At 36.7% G+C, this 17,037-nt stretch overlaps 1 protein-coding gene across 1 annotated transcript; it reads left to right on the top strand.

The window, feature by feature from the left end:
* Positions 1 to 4: 4 nt before the first annotated feature.
* LOC110449690 (derlin-1-like) lies at positions 5 to 12,347 on the top strand. Its single transcript, XM_021496715.1, has 8 exons — positions 5 to 277; positions 923 to 1,034; positions 1,463 to 1,527; positions 3,465 to 3,491; positions 5,871 to 5,966; positions 8,629 to 8,681; positions 10,012 to 10,122; positions 11,440 to 12,347. Exons 1-8 carry the CDS (start codon positions 119 to 121, stop codon positions 11,567 to 11,569), a joined length of 753 nt encoding a protein of 250 aa, XP_021352390.1. The 5' UTR covers positions 5 to 118; the 3' UTR covers positions 11,570 to 12,347.
* Positions 12,348 to 17,037: the final 4,690 nt, after the last annotated feature.

Raw genomic sequence — 17,037 nt, 5'->3', positions numbered from 1 at the left:
CGGATGTAACTGATACAAAAGTAAAATTTAGTCAGCAGTTTTAAACTTCCGGTTTGCTGGTAACACGTCAGGGAAAAGATTTTGTTGCATGTTTTCGACATTGATCTAAAAATCAAACATGGCTTCAAACGATATTGGCGATTGGTATAGGGGGATTCCCTTTTTGACAAAGTATTGGTTTACTGGATCCGTAGTGGTGCCAATATTGGCCCGATTTGGCATCTTGAATCCGATGTGGCTATTTCTGCATTTTGAGTCAGTTGTGTATAAATTTCAGGTAAATACTAGTTATTTCATTGATTTGAATGAACACTGACAGTATTGTCAATATATTTTGCTGATTAATGGTCCTTTAAGCAAACTGAATTAGAATGGAAGGGAATAGATCAAGTGTAATATCAAAACAATTTCATTTATTTTTGTTTTCATTGAGTGATGGAGAGTGATGCAACTTTATAAGAGTAGCCGGTTGTTTCGCCCTAAATCCCGTTCGCGCTAAGGGTTGTTTCGTCCTAAATCCCGTTTGTCCTAGGTTGTTTCGCCCTAAATATTTCTTATCAATTTATAGTTAATATAATAATAAATATTTAAATATATCAAATAAACTTATTGATGACTTTCTATATTGGTGTTAGGTATATTTCATGTAGAGTGTAGAGCGGAGTCAGCTTTTCACAGCTGGCGTTTGTCACACTCGTTTAAAAACAAGACAAATATTTTTATTTTATGATAAGGAAGACTAAGAAGACCTAATTTGTGACTTAAAACTACTATATTCTAATTAAATCCAATCAGAGACAATAATAAAGAATTGTTGATCTTCATGATCAGTTACAAACTTCATCCAGATTTGAATAGATTCAGACGGATCTACCTGGTATATGTGTATTTGTATGAAGTGTTGACTTGTTTTCTTTTCTAGTTTTGGAGACCCTTAACATCTGTGCTGTTCTATCCTATATCGGGAGGAAATGGATTTCATTACCTAATAAATCTATATTTCTTATATTCGTACTCAACACGCTTGGAGACAGGTATGTATGTAATTTTGTACATGGTATATAAACCAGTCCATCTTAGTAGTAAATCCTATATTCATCTTCTAGATATTCTGATAATCAAACTTTTCGGTAGTGAAGCGAACGTAAAGCCACTCAATCAATCAGTAAATTCAAACCCATATCCTTCACTTAATATTCTAGTATGTGAGTCAGGCAGGCAAAATTGATCCTATATACATATTTATCTAAACTTAAAAACTGTTTTTCATGCTAATTATCGTATGATGATTGTAATATATTACATTGATACAATATCATAATTTTGACCTTACCACTGGATTCAAAGATGATTTAAGCTTCCAAGGCTCAGTGTCCAACTGCTCTTTGCTATTCAATTCATGACATCATGATACAAAATATGTCTTATGTTCTGTGATATCAGTTCTGTTTACCTTCATCAGGTATCTTCGATGGAAAGCCTGCAGAATACCTCTTCATGCTGCTCTTCAACTGGTTATCTTTGGTTGTATCCTTTGTCATCGGTTTGCTCGATATTAACGTGAATATTTTACACACATAAAAATGTGGAAATAATGATTTTATGAATAACAAAACTGAATTAAAAATCACAAGACCAGTTTTCAAGGCCTTTCACTAGAGCTGCTATATGCATCCCTTAAAAATCACAAAAAGACCATCTGAAAAATCGCAAGAAGACCATGACATTCCGGAGGCCTTTCACTGCTATACAGCTCCCAGTAGGCCACGAGTCTCTTGAACATTTCATTTGAAATTGATTGAAGTAAGTGTGTTGTTTGGCAAATGGGGGCAATCTTCAAATTGATGATGAATTGAAAATTTTAACTTTTCAGCTCCTACAAAAAATAGTTATCTTTTGCAGTTAAAGTGTCATCCTCGATACTCCAATAGTTATGCTTACTTTCGCTCTCTGCACCCCTGGAATATGTCATAGCGAAATTGAAGGCACACGGCTAGCTATTTGATTGGTCTCTTACCAATCGAAGGCTATATACTTGTACATGTCCTTTGAAGATTATAAAGGAGCGACACCTGACTTGAAAGCCAATCAATTTTACTGTTATGCGACTGAGGGATTCTTTTGATGTACATCAAAGGATCAAACTAGTCTTCTTAAGGTGCTTTATCAAAATTGTGAATTTCATGACCCGGGGGTCTCACGTTTTCCCCTGGGGAGGGGGTAAACTTTACTATAGTTTATATAGGGAAATCACATTTTGGACCAACATCCACAAGGTGGCGCACACTGAGCCTTCAATTTTGTCATGACACATTCCAGGGGTGCAGAGAGTGAAAGTGAATGACCTTCGCCCATATTCAAGGTCACAGGGGTCAAATATGTGTTAAGATGTAAGAGTATATGAGGACCAGAATAAAGATTGCTGTAAACTCAACATCTAACAAGATTGGCTTTTAAAAGACGTTGGGTGTAGCTAGCTTGAATGCTGCTAAAATAAAAATGTTTAATATCAGTTAATCCATTTCCTTGCTACTGTGTGTCTATTTTGATATATATAGATATAGGGGGCACAGTAGTCTAGTGGTAGGACGCCGGGCTCGTGACCAAAGGGTTGATGTTTTGATAGTGTCTGACTAGGCACTTGTGGTGAGCCTGTTTTGATGGTGTCCGACTAGGCACTTGTGGTGAGCCTGTTTTGATGGTGTCTGATCACTAGGCACTTAATTGAGGTGAGCCTGTTTAAATTTTGATGGTGTCCGACTAGACACTTGTGGTGAGCCTGTTTTGATGGTGTCTGACTAAGCACTTGTGGTGAGCCTGTTTTGATGGTGTCTGACTAAGCACTTGTGGTGAGCCTGTTTTGATGTTGTCTGACTAGGCACTTGTGGTGAGCCTGTTTTGATGGGGTCTGTCTAGGCACTTGTTGTGAGCCTGTTTTGATGGTGTCTGACTAAGCACTTGTGGTGAGCCTGTTTTGATGGTGTCTGACTAAGCACTTGTGGTGAGCCTTTTTTGATGGTGTCTGACTAGGCACTTGTTGTGAGCCTGTTTTGATTGTGTCGGACTAGGCTCTTGTTGTAAGCCTGTTTTGATGGTGTCCGACTCGGCACTTGTGATATATCAGGCACTTGTGGTGAGCCTGTTGTCAGAATATTGTGATTGGACAATGTTTCATGCTACAGTTTTAGGATAGACACAATGAATCTTGGGTAATTGATAAAATGTGTTGGATTACATTTTTTTTAAGAAATATTAATGAGTTTTCACTAAAATACTCAGTTGTATATATTTTATTCGAGACCTTAATAGGAATAAATTGACCAATATCTTTCTGTGCCAAGCTATGTGAGACCGATCATGAACTGACAACATAACTGGATCTTAAAAGTTGGATGAAACTTACTTTTAAAAATGCATATACATGTATATATTATTGCCTGTTTTACCTTACATGCTGTGATCAGATAATTGGACTTATTGGTGAGATCTTTGTAAGTATATCAGATTTCATTAAATGTATGATTGTATTCATTGCTTTATTAGATAACTCCCAAGTCCAAACAGTTTGATTTAAGAATAGTTAGAATATATCTTGGTTAACGATCCTTGTTCCACTGCAAGCAAAACACTGGATTATTTTCTTACATGCAGTTACCTCCCCTTAATTTCATTTTGGATATTACTAGCACCACTGGGGCCGTTTTCTTTTATCCTGGTCCAAACGGTTGGACCAAAGTTGTTCGTTTCCGAAATAAGGTCGGACCCAATAATATTATGCTGCTTTCGTGCAAGCCTTGCAAGGCCTGCATAAACATTTACAGGTCTGTCAGGATTTATACCCAAAAACGGACATACCAGTTGTTCCACATAAACAATAGGCCCGTAGACAGGGTACTGAAATGGGCCAGGTTGATCTCAGTTGGTAAGAATGTCATTATAATGATCAGAAGACTAGGTCTATTATTCCAATCCTGGTCTAGCCCTGTTCCATTTTTATATTCAGAACACTGCTTTGGATTTTTAGGTCACCTGAGCTTTGCTCAAGTGACCTATTCCAATCGCTTTTCGTCCGTCGTCGTCCGTCGTCCGTCGTGCATAAACTTTTACATTTTCAACTTCTTCTCAAGAACCAGTGGATGGATTTTTTTCAAACTTGGTCAGAATCATCCTTGGTAGATGAGGCTTCAAAATTGTAAAATTGGGATTCCTACCCCGACCCCTGGGGCCAGGGCGGGGCCCCAAAGGGAAAATTAATCAATATTTCAAAAATCTTCTTCTCCAGACTCAGAGGTACTACAGTGATTTTCTCTATGTGGAAAGAAAGATCATCAGGGGCTTTACTTAAATTGTAAATTTCAGGACCCCCGAGCTATCCGTTCTCCCTTGGGGAGGGGGTAAAGTTTACTATAGTTTATATAGGGAAATAACACTTTTGGGTATATTTTGACAACTTTCTGTAGGAAATTATTTTTACTTGGTGAGAATTATCCTTGGAGGTAGATGGTTTCAAATTGTAAAATTGAGATTCCTACCCCGACCCCTGGGGCCAGGGCGGGGCCCCAAAGGGAAAATTAATCAATATTTCAAAAATCTTCTTCTCCAGACTCAGAGGTACTACAGTGATTTTCTCTACGTGGAAAGAAAGATCATCAGGGGCTTTACTTAAATTGTAAATTTCAGGACCCCCGAGCTATCCGTTCTCCCTTGGGGAGGGGGTAAAGTTTACTATAGTTTATATAGGGAAATAACACTTTTGGGTATATTTTGACAACTTTCTGTAGGAAATTATTTTTACTTGGTGAGAATTATCCTTGGAGGTAGATGGTTTCAAATTGTAAAATTGAGATTCCTACCCCGACCCCTGGGGCCAGGGCGGGGCCCCAAAGGGAAAATTAATCAATATTTCAAAAATCTTCTTCTCCAGACTCAGAGGTACTACAGTGATTTTCTTTACGTGGAAAGAAAGATCATCAGGGGCTTTATTTAAATTGAAAATATCAGGACCCCGAGCTATCCGTTCTCCCTTGGGGAGGGGTTAACGTTTAATATAGTTTATATAGGGAAATAACACTTTTCGGTATATATTTTATCCATTTTCAGCAGAAAATTGCTCAAACTTAGTCAGAATCATCTTGGGTAAATGAGAGTTTTACTTTGTAAAATTAGGATTCCTGCCCCATCCCCAGGGGCTAGGGCGGGGCCCCAAAGGGAACATTTACCAATATTTTCAAATTCTTATCCATTGATGACATGACAAGTATTGTATTTCACTTAGTTTACATGCTGATTTCCACATCACATCTAAACAATAAAATAAAGCTACCAGTACCTATGATATAACTCAGGTGACCGCTAAGGCCCTTGGGCCTCTTGTTATTTTAATTTGTTAACTTTCAGAAATGAAATTATTAACTCATTCACCCTGAAATTTTATAATGAACTATTCCAACCTTTGAATTGGAAGAGTTCAAATGTGTCTTTAAGGTTGAATGAGTTAATGATATAGCCATGCTAGAAACCAAATCCAATGCGTAGTTACAGTTATAGAACTAGCAGTGGTACATGTACAGGTATCCTTAATGGATTATCCTGTATATTTTTATGGTAACAATTCTTGCTTGAGAAATGTGTGTAACATATTAATACATTTAATAATTATTGTCAAGATGTTTTTAGAATCTTTAAATATTTCACAAAACTCGAAAAAAAAATTAACTGTTTACCTTCAAACTTATTTTTGATAATTTTAAGAGGGTTGATTAAACAAATGTACAACCCTTATAGCCTTTTCTTGAGGTTGATACATTGTTTTATAGACCGGAAAAGAAAAAAATAATGACCAGTGTTAATATCTTGTTTTTTCGTTTCAGTTGTTGATGGACCCCATGGTCCTAAGTGTTCTGTATGTGTGGTGTCAGCTTAACAAGGACACAGTTGTACAATTCTGGTTTGGAACACAGTTTAAGGTAAGTGTGTGGTATATTTGATTAATTCCTTGAATTCAAATTTCGTAAATTTTCGTTTATTTTATGTTGATTTTATATTGATTTTATATTATGAAATAAAAATTATATTTCAAAAGTTTTAGATTCACTGGTTCCTTGCAGACATTTTCCTGTCTCAGTGGCAAAAAAACCTGTATAGCTGTAGCATACTTGCTAAGCTCCATATTTTGGAGAAAGGACCTATTTGGCAGAAATCCCATTATCTTAAAATTTGCCCAATTTCTATTACTCTATGTTATAGGAGAATCTCAGTTCAAAACAAGACACTACTCGTGTTTATACAGTTGAAACCACCACTTATACTATAATATATATACAATGTATATTCTGCAACAAATTTAGGCCAGAAAAGGAGCCCAGTAATACATGTATGCATTGCAGTTCAGTAGAAATATGAAGAAATGCTTATTCAGTGTCCTGTAATAAGTCTACCACCCCACTTTTCGAGGCTGCGGTGGCCAAGTGGTTAAGGCGTCTGATATTCTTTTATCACTAGTCCTCCACCAGTGGGTCGCGGGTAAGAGACTTACGTGGGGCAGTCGCCAGGTACTGGCCGTAGGTCGGTGGTTTTTCTCCGGGAGTCAGAGATAATGTTTTGGCATCAGGGGCTTATCTCAGGCTAAATACATGTAAGTTATTGCGTAAAGCAGCTTAGAATATGACATTATACAATATTTTGTTTGCTCACAGAGCAGGCAGTTTGTTTGTATAAGACATGTAAGTCATCAGTTAGTTTGTATAAGACATGTAAGTCATCAGTTAGTTTGTATAAGACATGTAAGTCATCAGTTAGTTTGTATAAGACATGTAAGTCATCAGTTAGTTTGTATAAGACATGTAAGTCATCAGTTAGTTTGTATAAGACATGTAAGTCATCAGTTAGTTTGTATAAGACATGTAAGTCATCAGTTAGTTTGTATAAGACATGTAAGTCATCAGTTAGTTTGTATAAGACATGTAAGTCATCAGTTAGTTTGTATAAGACATGTAAGTCATCAGTTAGTTTGTATAAGACATGTAAGTCATCAGTTAGTTTGTATAAGACATGTAAGTCATCAGTTAGTTTGTATAAGACATGTAAGTCATCAGTTAGTTTGTATAAGACATGTAAGTCATCAGTTAGTTTGTATAAGACATGTAAGTCATCAGTTAGTTTGTATAAGACATGTAAGTCATCAGTTAGTTTGTATAAGACATGTAAGTCATCAGTTAGTTTGTATAAGACATGTAAGTCATCAGTTAGTTTGTATAAGACATGTAAGTCATCAGTTAGTTTGTATAAGACATGTAAGTCATCAGTTAGTTTGTATAAGACATGTAAGTCATCAGTTAGTTTGTATAAGACATGTAAGTCATCAGTTAGTTTGTATAAGACATGTAAGTCATCAGTTAGTTTGTATAAGACATGTAAGTCATCAGTTAGTTTGTATAAGACATGTAAGTCATCAGTTAGTTTGTATAAGACATGTAAGTCATCAGTTAGTTTGTATAAGACATGTAAGTCATCAGTTAGTTTGTATAAGACATGTAAGTCATCAGTTAGTTTGTATAAGACATGTAAGTCATCAGTTAGTTTGTATAAGACATGTAAGTCATCAGTTAGTTTGTATAAGACATGTAAGTCATCAGTTAGTTTGTATAAGACATGTAAGTCATCAGTTAGTTTGTATAAGACATGTAAGTCATCAGTTAGTTTGTATAAGACATGTAAGTCATCAGTTAGTTTGTATAAGACATGTAAGTCATCAGTTAGTTTGTATAAGACATGTAAGTCATCAGTTAGTTTGTATAAGACATGTAAGTCATCAGTTAGTTTGTATAAGACATGTAAGTCATCAGTTAGTTTGTATAAGACATGTAAGTCATCAGTTAGTTTGTATAAGACATGTAAGTCATCAGTTAGTTTGTATAAGACATGTAAGTCATCAGTTAGTTTGTATAAGACATGTAAGTCATCAGTTAGTTTGTATAAGACATGTAAGTCATCAGTTAGTTTGTATAAGACATGTAAGTCATCAGTTAGTTTGTATAAGACATGTAAGTCATCAGTTAGTTTGTATAAGACATGTAAGTCATCAGTTAGTTTGTATAAGACATGTAAGTCATCAGTTAGTTTGTATAAGACATGTAAGTCATCAGTTAGTTTGTATAAGACATGTAAGTCATCAGTTAGTTTGTATAAGACATGTAAGTCATCAGTTAGTTTGTATAAGACATGTAAGTCATCAGTTAGTTTGTATAAGACATGTAAGTCATCAGTTAGTTTGTATAAGACATGTAAGTCATCAGTTAGTTTGTATAAGACATGTAAGTCATCAGTTAGTTTGTATAAGACATGTAAGTCATCAGTTAGTTTGTATAAGACATGTAAGTCATCAGTTAGTTTGTATAAGACATGTAAGTCATCAGTTAGTTTGTATAAGACATGTAAGTCATCAGTTAGTTTGTATAAGACATGTAAGTCATCAGTTAGTTTGTATAAGACATGTAAGTCATCAGTTAGTTTGTATAAGACATGTAAGTCATCAGTTTGTTTGTATAAGACATGTAAGTCATCAGTTAGTTTAAAGTTTTTAATGTAGATTAGTACTTATGATGGAAGAGTTTTCTGGTTTGTTTTCAGGCGATGTACCTACCTTGGGTTCTGCTGGCTTTCAACATGATCCTAGGACAAGGGTATGTATATACATTTTTTAAAATAAATACTGAAATTGTATAATTTCAAGTATTGTGGCAACTATTGATGAAGCATTTAAAAAATGCACTGAATTGTACCAGGGGGTAAATGTACTTCTGAAAATATCGCCTAGCCCCAGTCCTGATCAGCTATCGGTTCTTGGTTGCTCAAAGGTTGGGTAGTGTTAACCAGTGGTAAGGGGGAATTCAAATGTGGTATATGGTACATAGAAGAGCAGCCAGATTTGTCACCAACAAACACAGAAACGCCTCTAGTGTTGGTGTCATTCCCTTGAACACAGAAGGAAAGATATCCAGCTAACTAACGTCACTACACAAAATAACATGCAATAAAATCAACATCAGAAAAGATATCCATGCATATGTCCCTCCAACCCGCCTTACAAGACATGAACACCAGAATACATATCAAACTCTCTCATGTAGAATACAGGTACGTAAATACTCCTTCTTTCCTAGAACAACCATTGACTGGAACTCCTTGCCACCTGACATTGCATCAATCCCCCCGACTTCGGCTTTCAAATCTGCAATTTGATCCCTCCACTTAGCCATTTTTTCTCTCTCTACATTTCTATCTCTCCCTCTCTTTCTGTCCTTCTCTTCTTAGCATAAACACCCTCTCACTCACACCTTGACATAAACTTCAACTTGATGAAGGGGGTCAATATTTTGTAGATGAATATGTAAATATGAATACATGTACAACAAAATCAAAATTTGAAACATCTGTTATATCTTTTCACTGCTATATATTTGATATATGTTTTGAGGATTGATTTAAAGTGAAAGCTCTTGCTTCAAATTAGCAGCTATTTGAATTTATCACTAACCACCGTTTAACTCATTTACCCCTGAAATTTCATAATGAACTATTCCAACATTTGAATTGGAAGAGTTCAAATGCGACTTCAGGGGTGAACCAGTTAGTTCTAACATATTTTGAGCAACTGTGGCCTGGTGTTCAACAGTTAACCTGGCATATAAGTTAACATTGGTTTGAATTGTTAAGTTAAACATACTACAGTGTGTAATGCCAACCAGTTTAGCCTGAAGGAGGCTTTTGCCAAGGAAATCATTAACAAAACATAATTTACTTCTAATGTATATGTGGGAGCTCAGTCGGAAAGTTCTAGTGCAAAAGGGGGGATGACCCCTAATAAAAACACATGTATAAATAAATACATAAACTTTAATTCATAATTGTATTAACTGAATAAATAAATCCTTAAAAGTACACAAGTCCTTAAGAGTTCTTTTGCATTTTTTTTAATGAAAAGAAAAATGAATTCTATTTTTATTTCTACAGGGGAATCTCAGAGCTGCTCGGAATCCTTGTTGGACACCTGTATTTCTTTTTAATGTTTAAATATCCTCAAGACTTTGGAGGAGCACGTTTTCTCACTGTACCAAGCATATTGTAAGTATATCAAAATTTATGTTTTATTTTTAAAACAAAAATCCAAGATGTGAACAACTGTCAAAATTGTGGAATAAAAATATGATGCATCAATAAATTTTAGAAAATTGGTCAAAAGTACATTCAAGTTAAAATCCTGTAATATAGATCCAATCCGTTTATGGGCTTGTCTGCTCTAGAAGATGGTTAGGAAAGCAAACTCCCAAACTTGGCTACATTTAACTATTATTATTTCTTCAGACTGTAATGTAAAAGTTCTGTTTTAATATTTCTTTGGGTTATAATGTAAAGTCTATATTAGTATTTCTTCTGATTATAAATAAACATCTGTATAAATCTAGATTTCGACTAAAACTAAACATCTATCTTGTATTTCCACATATTAAAATGTAACATCTGTTTTGATATTTTTTCTGGTTGTAATATACTCACAGTTTCAGTGTACTTCCCTCTGATTGTATTGTAAAATCTGTTTTAGTGTTTAACAGTTTCCTGCGATTGCAATATAATTCTGTTGTAGTATACCCTCCGTTTTAACGTAACATCTGTTCAAATATTTCCACATTTTATAAGGTATTAAACAAAATCTACAGGAGAATTTCGTCTGATTACTCTGTTTCAAACTTAACATCTGTTCAAATATTTCCACATTTTAATAGATATTATTAGTGACATGGATTTTTGGCAGGGTATACAGGATGGTATGACCCTACAGGATTTCGTATTTCGGCCGAAGGAAATAGGAAATCCTGTAGGGTCATACCATCCCGCATACCCTGCCAAAAATCTGTGTAACAAATTTATTACCCCGTTGAGTCTTTTATAATTAAAACAAAGACAAACTGTTTTGCCATTTTGTAAACAGCGAAGCAGACGATGAATGCGAGTTGTCTCCCGTTGCCCGGCCGCAAGATACAAAGACACGTGACCCGTATACCCCTTGTAAAATCATGTGATTCCACCGTATTACTGCTGAGAATCACGTGACATGACTGTATACCCCTTGAGATTTACGAATGCGGTTTGGTACACTGTAGTTTTTTAACCAATCAGATTCCTAGATTTTCTCAAAGGGGTAATAAAATGCAAGTTATGTTTCAGTCTTTCTTCTCGTAATGATGTTACATCTGTTTTAATATCTCCGCAGATTAAAGTGTAGCATCTCTGGTAGTATTTCCTTGGATTGTATTGTAAAATCCGTTCAAGTCATTCCTCTCATTTCAATGTAATGCCTGTTTTTGGATTTCATCTGATTACAACATCAAATCAGTTCAAGTACTTTCTCAGATTTTAATGTAAAATTTGATTTATTCCCAGGTTCAAGTATTTCCCGAACAGACGTGGAGGTGTATCTGGGTTTGGAATGGCACCATCTAGTAGAAGACAACAACAAGACGAGGGCAATCACGACAATCACAATTGGGGGCAGGGCAATCACTTGAACTAGTCCTGAAACCAGCCTTCAAAGTCACAATATAAACAGATGCCTCTTCTTCATCACTATTTATAAAATACGAAATAATTCCCCATTTTCATGAACATTCCTTAATCTAAGGTAGATACTTAAGATTTTCTATAGGAAAGCATGACTAAAGTTGCCTTAAATTTTAGAACAATTCTTTACTACAGAAAAGCTTCCTTAAGTGTAGGAATGTCTGTGAAAATAGGGACTGGCAGCTCGATGCTTGCCTGCGGAAAAGCTTCAGTTAACGGAATTTCTTTAAAATCAAGATTATCCTTGAGCGTGGGGCCAGATACTTTGTTGCAACTTGAAGTGTTCCCCACTATAGGACAAACCTATGGCATATATCATATCATTGAAAAATGATATTTTTTTTTTCTATAGTTTGAATAGAGATTATTCCATGTATATTTATATTGTCGGTGTTTGAGAATTTGACAAGTGAATTTTGATTTACTGCAGATTTGTGACAATTTGACGCATTGATTGTTTCAAGGAGGTTACCACAAATACTGCCAAGCCAAGCCGTTGGTCGCCTTAAGGGTTCCTGTGACCACAGATCGTAATTCACAGTTTTGGTATTCGCTAATCACCTGGAAGGTTCGTGCGACCATATACCTTACTTGATTGTTTTTGTAGCCATTGGTCACCCGAAAGGTTGGTGAAACCAGGGACTGTTCTGGGTACATTACTGACATACTGTTGATGGGATATTTTGGTGTCGGCATAATGTATACCTGCGGTTTTTCACATTGTTCAAATTTTCATCTTTTTTTTTATCATTTTATGATTGAGATATTTTACGGGAAAATAGATTCAGTGAAACAATTTTCTATTTTTACGAAATAGTGTAGTGGCTTGTCTTAGCAAAAAACTAAAATATAATTCTGTGGATTATTGTTCTAGTGTTAATCCTTTAAATATTAAACCGTTACAAAAAATAGAAATTTTATTATGATATGTGAAAATTTACTGTACATCAACATAACAAAAATGCCAGGGTAGGTCACTGTGACCTATATTTTCCACTTTACTGATTTTTGTTAGATTTTACATGCATATATGGAGAAATCTTAGGATACAATGTACTATAACAATATGCAATTGTTATAAATGTAGGTCACTATGACCTTTATTTTCCACCTTGTTGACATTCACATGTTGAAACATCCTAAGGAGTACTCTGTTCATATGTATCAAATATAGGTCACTGTGACCTTCATTTTCCACCTGACTGATTTTAGTTAAACCTTACATTTAGCTCTATTGCTCCAGTACATGTACACTGTATTAGAATACCAACAGACATCAAACGTCTCATGTGGCTACATCTTGTGGAGTGCTACACCCTTATATCAAAATGTAGGTCACTGTGACCTATATTTTCCACTTCACTTATTTTGGATAGACTTAACACCTAGCTCCATTATTCTAATACATGTACATGTACTACAATACCAACAGTTCTCTAGTCATCTGCCGTCTGTCGATACAACTTAAGATTTACTACAGCACTATATCAAACGTAGGTCTGTGTAATTCCATTTCTGTCAATGTGGGTGAGGGGGCATATAGTTGTCATATAAATATAAATATTTTCTTATTAATATTGTTCTAATGGATGTTCAGTTGTGATATGTTTAAATTGAGATATTTCCCCAAAAAAAAACTACTCATTTGACGATTTTGCCACGAACCATATTAATCTCAAGAATTCCTTTAATATATGTACATTTATCAAATGGCTTGTAAATATGATTATAAATGTTTTATTGAAGACATTAAACATATTTCCATTTATTTGAAAGATAGTTATGTTGTTTACGATATATGGGTATGGCAAAAGTGACAAACAACTCCCAGTGCATGTAGAAATACTAGTACTGTGGAAGTCTGGTCACATGTGACTAACCCTTGCAGCTATGTCATTTCTCGTCACTTGTGTCAGGTTGTTCCGTCCTGTCGTCCCTCTAGCAATACCTAGCTGCTCAGGCGAATGGATCATGTCACTTCTCATCCCTAGATGCTGGGTAAGTTTGAATTACTGAAATCATCAACAAGACTTCCCGATGACAAGGGGAGGATAGGACTTTTAACCTTTCGTCGTCGGAGCCATTACTTTTTAAAATGTTATAAGGGGTGCAAATAGACTCGGAATAGTGTCTGTTTTCTCGGGTGACAATCTACCAAAAAAGCATGATGCTATTTCTTGGGTGACAATCTACCACAAAAACATGCTATTTTCTCAGGTGACAATCTACCACGAAAAGGTGATGCTATTTTCTCAGGTGACAATGTACCACAAAAAAGATGATGCTATTTTCTCAGGTGACAATCTACCACAAAAAAGGTGATGCAATTTTTTCAGGTGACAATCTACCACAAAAATATGATGCTATTTTCTGAGGTGACAATCTACCACAAAAGGTGATGCTATTTTCTCATGTGACAATCTACCACAAAAAGGTACTGCTACTATAGTGGAAAGAAACCACATACATTACATTCAAGATATAAATGGAAAATTACCTGGGTGATGTATGCACCTAAGAGAATGCCTTATTTTTAGCTCACCGGGTCCGAATGACCAAGGTGAGCTTACATGTATGTCATACCGTGGCGTCCGTACGTAAACAATTTCTTTAAACGACTTCTTCGTCTTAACCATTGATTGGCATTTAACTAAATTTTACTGGAAGCATCCCTAGGTAGTGTGGATTCAAAATTGTACAGATGGTGGGCTGATCCCCCAGGGGGCTGAGGGGCGGGGCCAAAAGGGGGCAATTTTGCTATATTGCTTTAAGCAACTTCTTCTCTGGAACTAAGAGAGGGATATCAACCATATTTGACTGGAAGCATCCCTTGGTGGTGGGGATTCAAAATTGTACCAATGGTTGGGCTGACCCCCAAAGGGGGCTGAGGGGCAGGCCAAAAGGGGACAATTTTGCTATATTGCTTTAAGCAACTAATTCTCTGGAACTAAGAGAAGGATATCAACCATATTTGACTGGAAGCATCCCTAGGTGGTGGGGATTCAAAATTGTACCAATGGTTGGGCTGACCCCCCCAGGGGGGCTGAGGGGCGGGCCAAAAGGGGGCAATTTGGCTATATTGCTTTAAGAGACTTCTTTTCTGGAACTAAGAGATGGATATCAGCCATATTTGACTGGAAGCATCCCTAGGTAGTAGAGATTCAAAATTGTACAAATGGTTTGGCTAACGCCCAAGGGGGCTGAGATTCAAAATTGTACAAATGGTTGGGCTAACCCCCAAGGGGGCTAAGAGTTTGGGCCAAAATGGGGCAAATTAGCTATATTGCTACAAACGACTTCTTCTGTAGAACTATGCAGTGGATATCAATCTTATTTGATCAAAAGCATTTATGGGAGGCAGGGATTCAAAATTGTACAAATAGTGGGGCTGACCCCCCAGGGGGCTGAGGGGCAGGGCCGAAAAGGGTTATTTTGCTATATGGCTTTAAGCGACTTCTTCTGTGGAACTAAGATATGGATATCAACCATATTTGACTAGAAGCATCCTTAGGTGGTGGTGATTCAAAATTGTACAAATGGTGGGGCTGAGGGCTGGGCCAAAAGGAGGCAATTTGGCTACACTGCTATAATCGACTTCTTCTGCTGAACTATGCTATGGATATCAATCATATTTGGTCGGAAGCATTCATAGGAGGCAGGGATTCAAAATTATACAAATGGTGGGGCTGACCCCCTGAGCTAAGGGGTTGGGCCAAAATAAGTTTATTACTTGGAAATGGTTGAGATCCCCACCGTATAACCATATATACAATTGCTGTGTATAAAGAGAAGAATGCACATTTGCTTCCAGGATGGCTCTAGGGTCTGGCCCCACCCTTGGAGACATAGTTCCTGGGTCATAACTTTGAAACAGGTGAGATCCCCACCCTATAACCATATATACAATTGCTGAGTATAAAGAGATAAATGCACATATGTTTCCAGGATGGCCTTTGGCTCTGCCCCTCCCTTGGAAACTTAACCTCTGGGTCATATCTTCGAAATGGTTAAGATCCCCACCCCAAAACTATATATACAATTGTTGGGCATAAAGAGACGAATGCAGTCATGATATTAGAATTGACCCCAGGGTCTGCCCCGCCCTTGCAGACTTAACCCCTGGGTCATAACTTTGAACGGTTGAGATCCCCACCGCAAAACTATAAATACAAATGCTTGGCAAAAAGACAAATGCAGTCATGATGTTAGAATTGATCCTGGGGTCTGGCCACAACCCTAGGGACCTAGTTTCTGAGTCACAGCTTGGAAACAGTAGAGATCCCCACCCCATAACAATACATAAAATTGCTGGGCATGAAACATCTAATACAGATATGCTACAAGGATTGACCTTGGGGTCTGGCATATTCCCTTGGATCTCATTGGGAGAATATTTTGCCATGATTGCTTAGATATCCAGGTGAGTGATACAGGCCCTTTGTGCCTCTTGTTCTTGATGGCATACTCTTCTTTTTTCCCAAAAAACCTTTAAGTAAAAATCTGAAAAAGATGTTGACTAGAATCTGTTTTTTTCCCCCAGACTTTAACGGTATAACCTGAAACTGAAGCGTTCAAGTCATCCATACCTACCTGGGTCATGCGATATTGATCTCCAGAGGTGTCGGCTGTGAAAAATCAAAGAAATCTATCAATGTCTTCGTTTTTATCATTATTATCAACATTTCGTTTAGGATTACACTATTACTACAACCGCTTAACCAACTCCTCCGGGGTCAAAACTTGACTTAAAAGAACTTCTCTCAGTTGAAAGGAGAATCTGCAAAGTCTGGGGAAAATAGCAAAACTGAAAGCCGAGTGCAACTGGGACTTTGCTCCACAAACATGCTTACGAGACCAGGAGAAATGTACACAATCACTGGCTTATAACACCATGCCGTTCCTCCTTCATTCTGATACCTGAAACCAGGTGCAGTGTTAACGTTACATCAAATTCAGCGCAGTCAGCAGTGGTACGTTTCGTATGCTACTTAACCCTTTCACCCCTATGTAACTTTAGTAGACTCTTCCATGCATTGATATGGATAAGGTCATTATGGTTTACAGTGGTGAAAGGGTTAACGTGTCACTGTGTGCAGAGTAAAGCTATGTAAGTACTGCTGGTGGGATTCCGTTGTGACCAGTTATAATTTGACTCCGCAATAGAGAGCTCGGAAGAATAATGCTAATTTAGAGGGATTTCCTGTGTATCTAATTCAAGCTATGACGTCATTAAGGCGATTCGCCAGTCACATCAACAAAGGGCAGTATGGCTGTTCAACTTCACAAAGGAGACGGCTTAAGACCAAGTGAGAGATGCTGGTGTTGGTGGTAAACAGACATTGTCAGATGAAGGGGAACAGGAACACTATTTGGTTGTAAAGATATTGTAATGTGCGGGCGGTCATCCCTCCAACTACTGAC

Source organism: Mizuhopecten yessoensis, unplaced genomic scaffold (genome assembly GCF_002113885.1).
Source record: "Mizuhopecten yessoensis strain PY_sf001 unplaced genomic scaffold, ASM211388v2 scaffold4791, whole genome shotgun sequence".
Classification (NCBI taxonomy): Eukaryota; Metazoa; Mollusca; class Bivalvia; order Pectinida; family Pectinidae; genus Mizuhopecten; species Mizuhopecten yessoensis.
The sequence above is the reverse complement of the archived record's forward strand: the minus strand, read 5'-3'. Positions and strand labels throughout refer to the sequence as shown.

Coding starts and splice junctions, on each gene's coding strand:
- LOC110449690 (XM_021496715.1), top strand. CDS start 119: ATGGCTTCAAACGATATTGGCGATTGGTATAGGGGGATTCCCTTTTTG. Junction 5,967..8,628: donor GGTTTGGAACACAGTTTAAG/GTAAGTGTGTGG, acceptor GTTTGTTTTCAG/GCGATGTACCTACCTTGGGT. Junction 8,682..10,011: donor AACATGATCCTAGGACAAGG/GTATGTATATAC, acceptor TTATTTCTACAG/GGGAATCTCAGAGCTGCTCG.